General features: G+C 40.9%; 1 protein-coding gene across 1 annotated transcript in view; it reads right to left on the bottom strand.

Moving 5' to 3' along the window:
* Positions 1-841: 841 nt before the first annotated feature.
* The window catches only part of wdr70 (WD repeat domain 70), a 49,616-nt gene continuing 32,836 nt past the window's right edge, over positions 842-17,621 (bottom strand). The window contains exons 14-18 of the mRNA XM_033646131.2: positions 9,376-9,476; positions 8,406-8,485; positions 6,577-6,693; positions 2,403-2,565; positions 842-1,805 (exon numbers count right to left, since the gene is read on the bottom strand). Of these exons, the coding sequence (XP_033502022.1) occupies positions 1,718-1,805; positions 2,403-2,565; positions 6,577-6,693; positions 8,406-8,485; positions 9,376-9,476 (549 nt within the window). The 3' untranslated portion in view covers positions 842-1,717. The remainder of the gene's footprint in view (positions 1,806-2,402; positions 2,566-6,576; positions 6,694-8,405; positions 8,486-9,375; positions 9,477-17,621) is intronic.

The following is a 17,621-nucleotide window of genomic DNA, read 5'->3' on the forward strand; positions in this document are numbered from 1 at the left end:
TGGCTCCACTCTGTTATAGGTGTGCTATGCAGTGCAGGTAGTTTCAGATTATTATGCATTTTACAGCCACACCTCATTTTAAATTTTAAAAGTTTAGTTGTGAAAGCAATTAGAGCCTCTCGAAATATAACACAATTTGGTTCTGGAGCTTGAGCGTGAAAGTTCATCATTCATTTTGAGAATAGTTGTGTGAGAAAATGATCTTAAAATAACATTTCATCCACAAAATGACCAACTTTATATGTCAGTTACTCTCTGCGTGTTAGCTTGTATGCTCAGTGCTTCCCAAACATATGCATTTTTGCCGAATTGTTACAATATACAACACTTCCATCTATAAGCAGTGCACCCTGAGCATGCCATGAGAACGCTACTTGGCTGTAACGCTAACGTTTTAGCAAAAGTACACTTGCTTGGAAAGTACCGAGCACACCACTGGATAAATGAGACTTGGATTACACTGTGTGAGAGTTTGTAAACTGATGTTCTGGTATAGTTTTGCCATTGTTAAGATCGGATTATCCCTTTATCTGGAGGCATGCAAGTACTTAAACTTTTTTCACAAATTTAAGGCAACACATGGTGAGTAACTGATATATAAATGCTCGTTTTACTGGTGAAATATTCCTTTAACTCAAGGTTGTGTCTCATAGTCTTCCTCAACATCAGTGCGCTGACAAAGGTTGTGAGATGTCGTTGAAAAATACAGAGAAAGGTCGTAAATGGACCTTGAAATTATTGAGATTATTTACATTTTTAATTATAACTTCCTAGCTTTGCATCAGTATTAGAATTGCAGCACTTGCAGTAAATTTTACCAAATTAACAACTCTGCAAAAAGTAGCCTGTAAAACCTTTATTTAAAGCAGTGAGTGAAAACACCGGCCCTGGCCAGGACTGGGTGTACTGTACAGTATATCTGCAGGTTTAAGCCAGTGCCTCATAAAAAACATACTTGGCAGAAGAATCCCTTTGATCAGCTGGTGAAAAAAGATCTATCACTTCACTTTGGGTAAAATATATCGCTATTTGACAAGAGAATACAAATTCCTTTATATAGGTCTTGGGGTGAAACACACTATGTCGGAAAAATCTAAATTAGCGAATGGCTGATTGAAGTTTTGTATATCAAATCCCACAAAGCTGCGCAGCTTTACAGTGTAAATCCGTCAAAAAAAGGAACAGGACTGGCTGTGAGTTTGTGTACTCCTTTGCAATTTACTTTTTTACAAACTAGCAAACTGTTATTCATAGCTGATGAACACAACCAGACCACAAAATCTGGAGACAATTTATGAGGCATTAGCAAACTCTGGAGATGTGGGAGGAGAGGACAATAGAAATGATGAAAATAAAGTCCATATAATCAAAACAGACATAAAAAGCCAAGTTCCTCCAGAGGTTGATGAATTGCACTGAGAGGAGCATAAAACTGTATAAAACTATATTATGCCTGCACAGTAAAAATGCCTGCACATTTATGTGCTACCCCTTAACACAGAAGCACACACATAAATACATATAAGCAAACCTTACGAGAGGGAGGACAGAGACTGTACGACTTAGCCACTTAATTGATGCTCCTATGCACAGTTTCTGACACTAACTCAGTGTTTTAGGATTGATCCTGAGACCTTGTAGGTTACGGTGATATATATACAAACACAAGCCCACCCTGTCTGCTATCCTATACAAAATGAGCTGCTGTTGAGGTGCCTCAGATCTTGCGTTTCTTCCACTGGGGCTCCTTGTCAGCTTCCTCATCCTCCTCTGATTCCTCTGCAAACACAGGCTCTGGCTGGGTGCTAAAGGGAAACAAAAGGGGTAATGAGGAAACTTTTTTTAGACATCTTCCCAGCAAAGCAATGAACTGCAAATTAAAGATAATAACTGGATGAGAGAACTGTGACGATATAAATGCTTTGAGAAGTTCAATAATAAAATTTTAGTGCTTTGGCTTTATTGTAAGTCCCAACCAAGCAAAGAGAGCTATGGCAGTGACTATGACAGAGCTCTGCAGCCAGGGTAAAGTGGTGCACTTTATCAGATTTATCTCCCATAATGTATATCACTCGCATATTCTATTAAACTAGAGATCTTTTCCTTGCAGGACGTGGAATGGCCTGTTTGATTTGGCACACTGCTTTGTTCCACGTTTACATAGCTGTCTGAGTCTGATAGCGATCTAAAGTCATCCATTACTCTCCTTTCTGCAGTGTGAAGTGTGTACCTGTAAAACTGTACAACTCTTTAAACATTTATGTGTCACACCAGTAGGAAGAAACCCAAGTACCTTCACGATAGCATAAGCAGCACTCCCGATACTCGTCTTACACTGTCTGCTAATGAGAACAAACCCAGAAATGAGAGAAGATGATTGAGCATCGATACGTGTTTCTTACTGTGTGTACGCCGGGGCAACCCAGTAAGGGTTATCTGAAGCATCCTGGGCGTGACGTAGGATGGCCTCTCGTGGGTTACTGTCATCTGTTTTATCTAAAGCAATGTTCTTCACAATGAATGAAGACAGAGTTCCGCCATGAGCTGCCACTCTCCCTCCACGACCTGTCAGGACACATGATCACTGGATTAGATACAGATAAGACTTATGTATGTAAAAAACACAGCTTTTTAATGTTGGACAGAGTTGTTCCAATAATAAAAATGTAACTGTGAGAACACTGTGCATGACTACATCATGACAAACTATTTTACCAACTCACAGAGACACACACAAACGTTAGCATACCATAGTTATAGCTTTTTATTTCAAAGAATGTGAAAACTTTCATCATAAAAAAAACTTAAATCAAAGCTTCTGTCGTAGAACTTGAAAATTCCCCAGTCTGGCACGCCCCAGTGGTTGTATAAACATGGCAGCAGTGTTAATTTTGCTAAAATTTGTTAAAACCGACTAAATACGTTAGTAAAAAAACCTTATCTCCATGACTAAAACAAGATGGTGACGAGATGACACCAACGTCGTTAAACACTAACAGGGACTATGTCAACGTGCAATACTGTCACCTGAAAAACAAGAGACTAAAATGAAGTTTAAAGAAAATAATAACTTTACTAAAATCTCTCTTTATTTTCACTGACAAAAAAAGAGGAGACGAAATATTTTTGACTATTTTCATGCCCTGTGCTGCGCACGTTATCAGGACTACACCACCAGCACACAATACACAGTCAGGAGGACTCGGGAGTAACTTACTTACAAAGTCACTGGTTTTGGATTAACTAGACTGAATGAAATGTTTAATGTTTAATATCATCTTATGACTAGAACAGACTAAAACTGTCCTAAAACATTTACAATTTTCTTTGACTACAATAAAAATAAAATGGCCAGATTTTAGTCAACTAAACCTGAGGAAAAAAACATCTGAGGTTGACTAAATATGGTAAAAACTAACCAGGACATTTGACACAGCATTAAGACTAAAGGCCTTTGCACACCAAGTCGGCATTTTTCATCCGAAATTGTACCTGATGCCACTGCTGACAGCCAAGGGAGGTAACTCCAGTGAAGACACACAAGGGAGGAAATGTGTCAAAGTAACTACACACTGACAATTGCTTTTTATTATGCTTTTCAGAATTTGTAACTATTACATTCTTTCTGTCTGTCTGCGTTTTTGTATGTTCATGTCTCTTTTTACATGTTAGAAATGAATATCAAATGTCAAATACCAAATTTTGTCTCAGAATATGAATTTTCACAACGAAAAGAAGGTTTTTGTAGGTAACAGTTTTTATCAGATGACAGATTAAAAAAAGCACATTTGGAAAAAACAGATGTGGTGCCCAAAGGCCTGAAGACTACATATAAAAAATAGCTGACAAAATTAACACTGCATGACAGACATAAACAAATAAAGTTAAATTGAATTAGTCCATGTAAAGCCTGACTTCTACAGGACTGACTGTACATTTCTGTTTGTGTGCAGATTAAAGAAACAAGATAAATCGTGTAACTTGGTGAGCATTAGACGCACTCGTTGATGTATTTTTGATTTTAGGAGAAACTCAGGCTTCTAGTTTCCCTCCGATTCCAGTCAAACGATGATATTTGATGGAACAGAACGTACTTTCTCCACTCATACACCCCCCCAAACAGCATGGGCAACACCGTGTTGCCATAGTATGATGCCATCTTGACGTGACATATGCCATATATTTTTATACTCAATATACTGTGCGTCTTTCTACTAGTAAGAATGATATCAATCCTCTCTTCTAACTCTCCGCCAGAGAGCGAATAAGTATAGCTCCTAAAATGTTGAACTATTCCTTTCACTGTGTAATGTGCTAGAAAGACAATCAGAAATGTATCTATTAGATATGCCACTGAAGAATTTGATTTAAGTTTATCACATTACATCACCCTGTATTATTATTGTTTTTTTATATAAAAATGCTACCGTTACTCTTTAACATAGCTGGATATACACAAGTGTTTTGCTCTGTTTTCCGCAGTATTTTATTTCAATTATTGGCATATTATTATCATGTTGGTTTTTCATGACCTCAGGTTCTGTTTTGTTCACATTCTTGCTCCAAAAGGTTGTGCGTAAAAGCTGCACTGATCTCTACATACTTCTTTGCTGTTGGCTGCATTTGACTGCACTTAATGGAGTTTTTTTGGGGAGAAAACTTGCTGCTTTCCAAGGAGAACATTGTTACGGTTGTCTTAAAAGATCAAGGCTAGGATACACATGTGCATGTGCACACACACACTTACATTCCTGTACTTAAACACACAGGGATTTCCTGCTGTAGCTGGACACTGAGGTTGTTTGGGGGATAGAGAGGCACCTCTTTCCATTGCTTGTAAGCATCCAGCCAACCACCAAACATTACCTTCCACTTATGCAAAGTAATTTCACACACAGAATAAACAATATAAAGACAGCCTGACATCTTAAAACCACTGGCCTGCTATCAAGTAGTTAACCTTATTTTTATAAAATGGACCTACATTTTCATTTTCAGGCTATCCAATTTATTTTTTTCTGTCTTTCTATCATCCTGTGACTCTACATGTTTTTATACTTGTGTACACAGTGATTCCTGATTCACTGTAATCTAGCTGAGCAGTGTTTTGTTTTACTTGTAAAGGCTTAATTGAGAAACGTTTTTTAACTGCAGATTTTAATACAGTAAAGTCAATCAAAGAAACACTGATATACTTAATATATTGATAAGAAGTGCCTTTGTACGCAAAACACTTTATTTGCCTAAGGGTGCTGCATCTTTTAAGAGTTTTGTGTTTTGTAAAGTGGACTAAAATTTCTTGCTCAATAATATTTTTCATGACCCTCTTATTCAAATTTGGTGACTGTATGTATTTTCCGTGGCAACCATGGTAAACCAAGCCCCAAGAAATCGTACTAGACTTTGATGCCAGTTTGCAAGAGTGGCCACACCGTATGAAAACAAATTCTGGGTCTGTTACGTGACACCATTGGGGCCAAAATGGCTTTTTCCAAAATACTTACATTGGGAAAGAGACATCTATAAAGTTTATTGAGCGACACAACCCATGTTTTCCTATCAGAATTTAATTCATTCAAAAATCTGAAAGAGCCACATGATTAAATAATTTTATACCCATTCAAGTTAGCGGAGGGCTAATTTGGAAGTAGCCAGCTCAGCTAGCGGAAGTTAGCTACATGGCCGGCAAGGTCTGGGTAATTTTACACTCAGGAAGTTGAACTTTTTTGGCTTCATGCTCCACTGAGCAACTTTGATAGGAATGACCGGTGCTCTGCTTCCAACACCATATCCAGTTCTCTTGTTACATCTGTGGTCTAAACTCTTTAGACATGTTTTTTAAATCCAATCTGAGGATAAACAAATTTGCACTGTATTGTACTGTGGAGGCATTATATAGTCATAGGTGCATATTACTGAGGGATTAGTGAGTGGAAAAGAAAAAACAAAACACGGCAGCAACGAGCCAGCTGGAACACAATGATGCAGGAAATGTTGTCTGGCACCTCGGCTTATTGGAACTAAGCTCCAGCTGTATCCATGATTGTGCATAGGTGTGGCGTTTTTTGTGAGAGTGTGTATTACAGTAACAATACAAACAGGTTGACCATGGGTTACAGAGAAAATTCACAATGCATCATTATGTCCCAGCAGTTAAAAGATATGAGTCAACAGCAGCCACAATGAATCTTTGAGAGGCCAAGTGGGAGCAGAGCTGTTATAGCTCTTGACTTCAGCTGGATTGCATAATAGCGGACACATCAACAACTGTAGATTTGTACATCTGCCTCAGACAGATTCATGCATTCATCCAAGTTAAGAACATGACTAATAATATGCTGTACAACGGTACAACTGTAGCTGTATAATGTTACTATATATACTCATATTCTAATGATGTTGTTTGTTGTGTGTTTTTGTTTTTACTCATTAGTTTGCTTTGTCTTGTCTCCCAGGGACTATTGCATGCCTTTCTTGTAACTCTTTTGTCCAAATCCTTGTTACTTTTTTGTTTATTCTGTGAAGTTAATGTTTTGCACTAATAAAAGCAAAAAAACAAGAAAATAAGCACGTCACCTGGTCCGGACACAGGAGGCTCAGGCTTGTGGGATTTCTTTGGGTCAAGTCGGTCCTTCTCCAGCTGTTTCCGTGTACTCCGCTGCCGTGCCTCTCTGAACATGGGTAAGGCATGAGCTGGAGACACACAAGGTAAACAAGGATAATCAAGTTGCTTAGGTAACTACAAGATCACATAACACAGCCGCACAAATAAGCAGGCAGGGCTCCTGGCAATATGTTCAGTGTTTGAAGCTCGCGTATAGCGCTACGTCACTAAATGAAGACAGAACGCAAAGCTGAGATTTGGCAATGTTTTCAAACAGAACGTGCAGAAACACAATCTCGCCCGCTACTACTGTGCGCCTCGTAGAAGATACGCAGCATTTATGCAAAAATACACACACCTGTTTGACCTGCGGCAGGATCTCTGCTCTTGTGTACTCTTTCTGCCATAGTGCACACCAACATATTCATTATATCCCCCGTGTTTAGATTCAGACAATCACTCTGCCACTCTTCACACTTTTGTGAACACTATCACAATAAAAGGCCCCCAGCACTTAAATCCACGAGTGTGTGAGTGAACGTGTGCATGAGTAAGTGTGAATGAGTGCCCTCAAAGGTGTGTGAGAGGGAGAGACTGCGTGTGCGTGTGTGTGTGTGTGTGTGTGTGTGTGTGTGAGCGAGCATTTGTGTTTGTGTAAAGTGAGTGTATGCTCTGCTCTTATCCTCAGGGGTTACAAAGAGACACTTTAGTAAAGGGTTAGATAAAGTGATTTTCCATTCAGGAGCCCTGTCCCTGTTCAGTGTTAATTCTTCTCCTCCACGCTACATTAAGCAAAAAGGTTACTGTTAACAGATTCCCTCGCTTTTCTCAATGGGCCATCACTTGCTTCCTGTCCCCTCTAATTTTCCAGTGCCAGGGCATCAAGTGCGTCACTCGCCGCTTGTGGCAGTCAAATGCCTGCCTATTTCACACCCTGTTGGCATGGCAATGAAATCACATGATGCATCTGAAGTGGCTGTGGTAGCCCAAACAATAAATGGCGTCTGTGTTGGGCCTCGACAGCCAATCAGGGACGACGTGTCGGCAGCTGTTGCGTTCGTGTAGGTTCATGACTTCAGTCCGAGGGCAAAAGAGTACGAGGCACGCACAGGATAGATGACAGCCTCGTGTGTTGGTGATATGACAGGATGACAGGTGGGGGGGGGGGGGGGGGGGTGCGCAGAGTGGACCAGCGAGAGATCACGCCAGCAGAGGTGGGAGAGGCGACTGTCCCAGGCGTGATCTGGCGTGACTGCAGACCACATGGCTGCTGCGTGGCACAGTGCCCCGCGGCTGTCGATCCACTCATCCTCACCCTACTCCATCAGCTAATGGGCCTGTGAAAGCCCTGAACACTCATTCTTCGCAGAGCCCCCAGTATGAGATAGTGCTTGAATGTTTCCGTGTGTGTGTAAGAGAGAGGAGAGAAGGGAGAGAGGTAGCTTGTCAACGAGGGTTCGTATTTTTGTTCTTTATGTAATATGAAATATGGTCTACTTGTCATATCCTGCACTTGGACGATGGCTGGCATTGTCTTGGTGATGTCGCTCCCTTGTCGTTAAAACACAGTGCCTTATGGTGAAGAGCAGGGTTAAAGGCTCAAGGTGGACTAAACTGCTGAAGGGCATTAAGACATCACTTCACTGTAATTGCCTCAATAATTGTTTACTGATGAAAAGGCGATGCACGGCAAGGCATGAGAGCAGGGAATACAGTTTATTAAGTGGCAAATTCCATCATTGCTAGAAGGAATAGACGAAACAGACTGTAAGTGTGTGTGAACAGACATGGAAGAACTTACGTGTAATGATGTAATCTTGTGTTAGGGTCTCTGCTTGTTTCTGCTTCCGCTGGCTCTTCACTACACACAGCTTAGCCCCTCTGGAAAAGAGCCAGTTGGTTACAAATGAGGCTATTGAACACATCACATAGGAAACAAGAGGTCAAAGTTGAGGCGTTGCTTTTATTTTTTAATTCACCTAAAGAGAATTAAACCAACTGTGAATTTATCGCATTAACAATCCTTGGCAGCCACTGTCTATTGTCGAATTCATATTGGAAGTGGAAGTGCTGCAAAGGGTGCCTATTTGCTGTGTAGTGCTGCCCGCTTCCTTTTGGTGCCCATGTTAATTAGTTGGGCTGTTAACACAGGATACACCTCAGGCCCCGAGCTCCACAGCCAGCTCACTATCTGCAGCAATAGTTTCAGCGTCTGCGAGATGTGAGCAAATCTAGATAGAAAGCACAATGATGATCTATTATGAATGTTATAATGGATATATTAAATAAATTATCTCGTTATTTTAAATGATAATAGCATCCAATACTTCCACATATTTGTCATTTGGTGTGTCCAGTGTGTACATGGCGTACTATTGCTTGTTCTTGTGTGCCACAGAGCTCGATTGTCAAAAAAAAAAAAAAAAAAAATTAAGAAGACGTAAAGGAGCCTTAGTGATTAGCATAAGTGTATCTACATGATATTGGGTTATATTGGGAACAATAATAAATGATTCAGTTTTGCTATTTGGTTTGGCTAACATGGAGACAGATGATGAACTCTTCTGCTGTTTACACTGTGTTTACGCCATGTTGATTGCAATGCACGCATATGTTATCCATGAAACAGGCCCTTACATGTGTTTGTAATTGTTTTTGGTCAACAACAGACTCCTATGGCATGGCGGCGAGTTATTTCAGGCTGCAGATACACAGACGATAACTATTAGGATAAATTCATTGTTGGTTTGTAAGGTCTAAACTGAACGTACCTGTGGCTTTTAACAGGGTCATAGTAGACCTTGGCCAGTCCGTTCCCAGTTCCCACCATTATCTGGTTAAGTTTTGGGTGCCACAGGCAGCGGACGACGCTCTGGAACACACAGACGGACAGACACAACAAGATACAGTTAAGTGTTTTTTGTACAGTAACTGAAGGTGGGACATGTGAGGAAAGGAGGTCACGCTTTAAAACAGCAGCACACAGCAGACTGTAAACAACTCCCTCTCCTGCGGTTCAGATTTGTCCAGATGTTTCTGCTTCTCTGCGAACAAAAGGTAACAATCGACATATTTTATGTATTGTGAGTGTGTGACCTGGGTTAGTTGTGGTACAGTGGGGATCAGTCCCAGCGTGCTCTGCTGCTCTAGTTGACTATATTTGGTTGTTGGGATGAGGGCTGGATCCCTCAGTCTGTGTGTGACAGATGGCCCAGTGCCAATAGGCAAATGTGACCACATTTATCCAGAGGTGTGTATGTGTGTGTGCGAGAGAGAGATAGAGGCGGAGAGCAAAAGAGGGGCAGAGGGAGAAATACAAACACAGTTGTTGGACAGTGATGAAGACCCTCTGTTCATTCTGTGATATGTGAGCTACAGCAGAGAGTTGGACTCCCTGCAGTAGTGCCTCCTTTCTTCACACACACTATTAGAGCATCACAACCTCCTGTGTCATCGTGTATCTATGTCCAATGGTTGCACAGAATTTTTGAGGGAGTGTTTGTCTTTATGTGGAACAGAGTAGGCAATCTGGGGGGTGGGGGGGTCTAGGGGTGTAGGGTGGGGGGTGGCTAGAGCTATGACTGAGATGTCCAGATTCTGTGACAGTGAAAGCTGCTTAGCGCCCAGCTGTTAAGCTTCCCACCAGGATACCATGGGAAGGAGTCTCAATCACACACACACACACGCACGCACACAAGAGGACAGACACATATGAAGACATGCATACTTGTATGTAGAGAAAACGTAAACATGGCTAGTTGGTTTTATGTCAATATTATGATGAAAACTAAAAAATTCAACATATTGTGATCATTTATAACAATACATAAACTAACAGTCTGTATGCAGTAATATTCCTTCACCATAGAAACAAATAAACTTAATAACATGATCATGTTCAAACATTTTCACCCAAGTATGCAACAAAATTAAGACTTTTGTGCCCATACTGAATTAAAATCATTGACAATCTGTTTGAATTTTACACAAACCTCTACATACATATTGAAACCATCCGGCCAACTGCTCAGTGGCGTGTCGCTCATCGGACAGATGAGGGTTAATCTGCTCAACCAGATCATGAGCCGGCTGTAATTGATAGAAAGATCTGGAAAATGCTTTTAACAGGATGTGCTTAAAGGGATACTTTGCTGATTTTCAAGCAGCTTTGCATCATAATAATGTGGGTTGTATGAGTAAAGGAACTATGGTAAACTTCCTTCCATCTTTCCAGCGCCCAAATCTCTGTGCTCATGTCCCAGCTCACTTTTTGCTGGCTCTAGGGCCTACAGATTGTACTTCTGCATTGTCGTATGCCCCTACGGATGCAAAGAGTATAAACGTGGATTGAGAGACAGAGCCTCCTCAAAACTCACACCAAACTCTGATATAACTGTAAAACTAAGCAGTTTTGTTAAAGTATTAACCAAGATTATGTTAATGTATCGCCTATTTCTAGCCTAATTTGTCTTCTGAAACATAATTTAGTGCACTGTTTAGCTGTAATTCGAGATCATTTATTACCAGTCGACCACCATATTGTTTCCTGCATTAAATCAGACAAGCTTGCATTATGTCACCCACCAGCACAAGCTTTAATTGGTACAATGCAGTCCAATGCATTCTGGAAGCTGTAGGGTTTTTTTTTTTTTTTTTTACCTCTTGAGCAAAAGCAAATGGCACAGCCCTTTTCCTCTGTTTTCTCTAGCCATGTGGCACCAATGTCAAAAGTATTTTGCCTTTTTTTTCTACTGCAAACACAGCCCACTTTTTTTAACAGTGAAATACTTTTTTAAAATGAGCCTCAAATATTCCATTCATGTATTGTCAGATAGATGGTAACATGTATTAATAATTCAGATAAATCATTTAATAGGCACAAGTGTAAATATGTTTGCACTTTGCACTGAGGAAAATGCACTTAACATCTTAGGATAAAAACTGTTATTTTAATCTGTGAAAATCAGCTGTATTTGTCCTAAGGGAGATGCTGTACCCATAGAACGCTTAACACTTTTAAGAACATGTATCAACATGCATGCAACTGAAGTCTACCCACTGTGGGTGTGCGTCAGTGTAAATGTGTAATGGGTTATAAATTGCCCCATCAGGGTTGTTAAAGCAGCATGGACAGTCCACACACGCGAGGGAAGGCAGAGACGACAGTTAGGAATTTCGTTACACTCTACAGGTGCTGTCAAAGCTCGAGGAATTCACCCCAACACAGCATAGCAACACAGCACAGCATGACCCAAATCAGGCAGTAAAACTAAAATAAAAGTGACAACACAGCCAGGTAACTGCAGCCCAGGCAAGGTTGGAAAACAACCTCCTCGGACCCAAACAAATCATTCTGTCAGCAGTGAAACAAGTCAAACAGAGAGAGCAGAGAAGCCTAAAACAGACCAGTTCAGTGGGGCCCACCCCAGCTGGATCCACTGAGAAGCCCAGAGCCAAGCACTGCTCAGTCCAGTCCAACAGTAAAACTGCTTTCCAGATATTCAGAGCAGCATGTTTATACTCTAGGAACCCCTGTTTACGCTTCACGTCCACAAAATTACATCACATCATGAAGAAGGAAACTTTAATCAGTCAGCTCTTCAGTAGCAGCCTTCTACGTCCCGTCAGATTAAAATACCAAAGGCTGATTATGGCTAAATAAGACAACAGCAACTCGCCCAATATGTATGCTGATTATGAAATAAAGTTATGCAGCACTAATGGGACACAACAGTCACAGCTGTGTTCCTTGTTTAGTCGCTGGTGAGTGGATCCAAATGTGCAATGCCTCTGACAGACTTGGCTACACAGGCCAACTGAATGCAGTAGGAGAAAGAAGAGCTCTAGACGTAGCACCTAGGCTACACACTGAGTGGGCACATGTCCGAGAAGTCTGTGATTAGTATGAACTGCCTTACAGGAACAACTGGCATTTACATCTTGCAAGATTTACTTGGGTAAGATGCACACAAAAAGAACAGAGTTAAGGCCGTCTTTCTACCTTTCAAGCTTGGCTGCTCTTACTGAGGATGAAAGACCAACCATTTGTATCAAAGCCCTCCCTGTAGAGCAGGGCACAGGGAACAGTGTACTGTTTGAGAGCCATCAAGCATGAGATGGTAGGTGTAGCTGGGGTGAACAACAACTCAAGGTGACCCCAAAAATAGTTCACTATCTACAAAAATCTTATTCCAGGCAGAAAAACATCATTAACACGGGGGAAGCCAGTCTAATTTGGGCTTCACCGGGCAAGAATCCCATAATAAACTTTGAGCATATTGTAATTTAAGTGGTCTGAGAGAAAACTAGACTTCTGCACCTCTTCTTGGCTTTGTTTTCAGGCTTTAAAATAATCTAGACTGTGACAATAGAGTTAGGCCAATCACATCATTTCAGAAAGAGTGTTTCTATTGACTGTTTTACAAATTCAGATGCGTGTGCACGTCCCATCAGTGACAGCTTGATTCAATGGCGGAGAATCCTGCAGAGAAAGTTCCTACTACGGCATTGGCAACGACTGCCTGCACTGGAAACCAACCAAAGAAGAGCAAAGATGTTGCAAAGCAGAAAAGACAGATGGACTTTAAAAATGTGAGCCTAAAAGAGAGTCTGACAATGAACAACAGAAAACACATGTTAATACAGGTGAGCGTTTTAGAGATGGAGAGATGGTGCTAATAGTTTAGCCTTCTGCTAACCGGGGCCAAAAGCTCTCTGCTGCAGCCTGAGGTTCGTGTTTATGTGGATAACGTCAGCTAGCTTTAGAGCCTCAAATCACAGTGTGTCCTCTGCCTCACTCCCCACTGCTACCGACAACCTCACCAGGAGAAGAGCTGGCAGCAGCTCATTAGATGGACCCCCAGTCAGCAGCTGCAGCAACCTGAATTCAGCCAAGTCAAACCCCAAATTCGGTGGATGGAGCCCAGACTCCATACAGGATTAGCAAACTTTCTGTTGCTGCCATTACACACATTAGACCCAGCGCTGCCACATGCCACAAGTCTGCTGTGACTCCTGGTGCTGGGGGGTTTGTATTGGCTGAATTTGAGGTCCATCTCCCAAGCTGTGTCCTGCTCTCATCCTGGGGATGCAGTTCACAGAAGCAGGGAGCGAGACAAGGAAAAAAACACGGGCTGAGTGAATGTGCTCCTTTGCAATGAAATAAAGTTAAAATAAGTCAATTTATGGGAAACTCTTGTTTAATGTATGAAGCACAGAGATACACCTTACACCTGCGAGTTAAACTGAGTATCAGACTTCAAAACATTCAAACATAAGCACATCATATTACAGATGCTCCAAAGCCACCGTTCCTCTCACAATAGTGGGGATATTTTTACATTACTTATATCACTATCATGCACAAACATTAATTTTAGGTTTGAGCAGATTTTGCAGCTGTATTTCTTTCTACAGGGCTTATTAATTTGCATTTTTACCATGTTATCAATGTCGTTAAAAACAGTGACTAAGAAACGTGATGTTGATCGGTCACATCTAGCTGATACCCAATCCATTTAATAAGGTCATTATTGGCACCAATATGGTTAATCTAATTGGTGGGCTGACACCTTTAAAAGTTTTAACTGTTTTTGGGGAGCAGTTTTTATGCCTTGATTACAGAGCATTAACAAAGAGATGACAGGAAATGAGGGACAGAGATGCAACAAAGGTCCACGCCAGATACGCGAAGTGCAGATGACCACAAAACACAGAGTACCAGAAGATGCATACATGCATGCAAGCTCCTATGTGAATGCACACGTACAGCACACAAAGACATATGCACACATTTAGAGAAAGTGCCTGGAGGCTGCAGGTTTAACTTCCATTTGACATCCAGCCAAAAGCTCAGCGCTTTGATAGTCAGCATGGCCTCACCTGGTTCCTGCCCTTTTGATGGACTAAGAGTGTCTGAAGTATTTATCAAATGGGCCTAAAACAGCCTCCGCTCCCAAGCGTACCCCAGAATCCAGGTCTGGGGTTATGTAGACTGTTTAGTTAGAAATGATTGGTAGCCCTTCCTTTCACTCGCCTGCCTGGTACGCCACTTTATAAAGGCTGCACTTAAATTCTCGGGCCATCCGAGAAGCAGACGGCTGATGTAAACATAGTAAATAGCACATTCATCAGGTTCACTGAGTGCATGTCAACCAGAAATAACTGATCTGCTGCAAAACTAAATTTCAATGCATCATTTTTTAAAATGGAGGCAAAGCTTCGGATGCAATTTAGCATGGGGGATCTAGTTAGATCAGATTGACAGAGTCATGGTCAATGGAACAGGAGGAGGTGGAGAGGATATATTTCATAAAAACTGTTAAATATGAACATGTAGTAAAATATCAAGAGAGGCATGATTCCAAAATGTAGGATATCAAAATGGTTTAGGCGGGGCAATCTGGTGGTTAACCCTAACCACTGTCCCTTAAGTCTAAACCTCTCTATTTCTTTGCCTTGTGAATGTCAAAATGCCAGAAAATGAACTAAAATGTCTCTGTAATTTCATGATATTACAGTAATTGATCTCAGTTATCAACACATGATGATAATTACCTTTTTTTCATTAGGTTCAAAAAAGATTTCTGGAATGTACAATAACACTGCATGTATTTTTTGAGCCCCTGCGCCATGCATTAGGCCACCCAACTCAACATGTTGAGGCACAAATCGAAGCTTTTATATACACAAAAGCAATTACATGATGTTATATGACACTGCTAAAATATGTGAATGACTTCAAAGGATATTTTTATAGACTAAATTGGCTGTAGTTCCTTTTGGAGGAAGAAAGCATTATTAAAGTACTTTAATCATTACCATATAAATTTTGAGAGGTTACAATTAACACAAATAAACTGCCACTGCCAAGGCGGTTGGCAGCCTGTACCAGTCTCTCAGTCTCTAGACTGCATTGTTTTTTGTGGAACCGGGTTGGATTTTGTGGGAAATCTGCTGGATTTCTGTGCAGCACAAAGGGTGCGCAGACAGGAAGAGGTTTTGCCGTCTTTCCAGTGAAAGTGAGCTGAAGCTTTCAGAGCTTCTCCCAATGGTGGATGGTGGAGTGAGTGAAAGGCCAATGGAAAAATCACTTCCAAATGTTTACCCTCTTCAGCAAAGTGAAGAGAAGACAAATGTCCATGGAGGGATACAAAAGAGGAGGAGGGTTGCTCAGTTTTAAACACACTCTTTGACCCCAAGTGTCTGAGGTCTTTCTTTGATGCTGCCTATAGCGATATCATCACCACGGTGAAGTGGGTGCAAATGTTACAGCTGATTCTGTTTATGAAGGTTTATGTAGACTGTGCAGGCAGACCTTAAACGCAACATGCTAACCATTGCTTGGCCCACATGACAGACATCTATAAGGATCATGTTGTGCACACCATTAATTTCTGAACATTCAAAAGTCAAGTGTATTTTAACTGGAGAGCACTATTAAGCTGTCAGGTTTTAAACATTATCACAGCTCTAGCTATCTAGAAAGGAGAGGACAAATACAGTAGCAATATTATCTACCCTAAAGGGTTTCTTAACGTGTGCTTTTAGTTTTTAGAAACACTTGCAGACACTAAAGTAACATTACTGTGAGACAGAAATATTCCTCCTGAATTGAATGCACTGACGTTGAGTATATAGATTCTAAAGATGCTATTCTTAGCACTTTTAGTCATCAAAGTAAACACAGAACTCAGTCAATTCTATTTTAACGCAGCATCACTCTTTATTCTAACTTCAGACGAGCTCACACCCAACTTTTAATAATTCTTTTCTATATACTGACAGCTAAATAACACTAAAATGTCATATTTCAATAAGGAAATGACAGTGGATGAAAATGAACCTGTTTTTTATTTGATTAAAGTTAAAATCTCAAATAAAATGGGTCAACCAAAACACAGACCGCCCTCCCCTCCCCTCAGTTAGTGCAACTGTGCACTTAGTGTCAATGCTGTGCCAAGGTTTGCGAGCTAACAGCAGCTGGCTGGCAGGACAGGGGGATGCATAGACACACAAACCCAGCTTTTGTCTCTTTCCTCCTCTCACAACCACATTCACTCAGTGGCCCATGTGTCATTCCTTAGTCAGGGAGACCAAGTTAGAAGCCATTAGCCCCTGTCAGACCTCAGTGTTATGACTACAGATACACAGTGCTAAATCTGTTGAAAAGGAGAGATGGAGGAGGAGGAGCAGGAAGCAACAAAAAAAAAAAGGATTTCTACTGAAGACAGCACCTCTGCCCTTCATTTCAGCACCTATGGCTGGTTGCCTTCACCAAATGGATTTCTGAGAAAGCAGGATTAGTGTAAAGTACATAGTATGCTAACGTGTTTGACAGTGTAGTGCATGTGAATGGAACATGCCGATTGTTACCGTAGATAATTTAATTTCAAAAGTAACTCAAAGGCATATAAAAACGTCAACAGTGGTCCTGCCAAAGGTTTGTGGGAATGACTTGCAGTAAGGAAAGGTCACATTACTCTTCTCTCCCCTCGCTTTCCTCTAACCATTTTTTTAAACTTTCCTGCTCCTTTGCCGTCACTCCCCCCCATAACTCATTCTCATCTTCCTCTGTATTTTCTCCCAAACACCGCTACAGTCAATCTTTCATCCAGGAGGATGATGAAGAAAATACTTGAAAATGCTTTGCTGCTGAGATACGACTGGCTTCAGACACAAAGTGATTTAAAGGGAAAATGTCTCCTCACTGCCATGGGACTGTGCCATTTGAGATTTGATTTATAAAAAAAGCTATACCAATTTCTCTGTCTGTGTGAACTGATATTAATTGAAATGACATTTTGGCAAATTTTTGTAGTTTCTAAGATTATTACTCCACAATTATACATAACAGAGGCTGCTGACTGCACAACTCTGGATCTGTCTTTACAAATTCCTGTGGTGTACACTACTATAAGAATGATGTTAGAATTTAATAACAGGGTCCCTACACATTTTCCATTTACAAATGACATATTTTTCCAGACTCAACTTTCTTGGTAGACCATATTTGACA

The sequence above is a fragment of the Epinephelus lanceolatus genome, chromosome 19 (genome assembly GCF_041903045.1).
Source record: "Epinephelus lanceolatus isolate andai-2023 chromosome 19, ASM4190304v1, whole genome shotgun sequence".
NCBI classification, from domain to species: Eukaryota; Metazoa; Chordata; class Actinopteri; order Perciformes; family Serranidae; genus Epinephelus; species Epinephelus lanceolatus.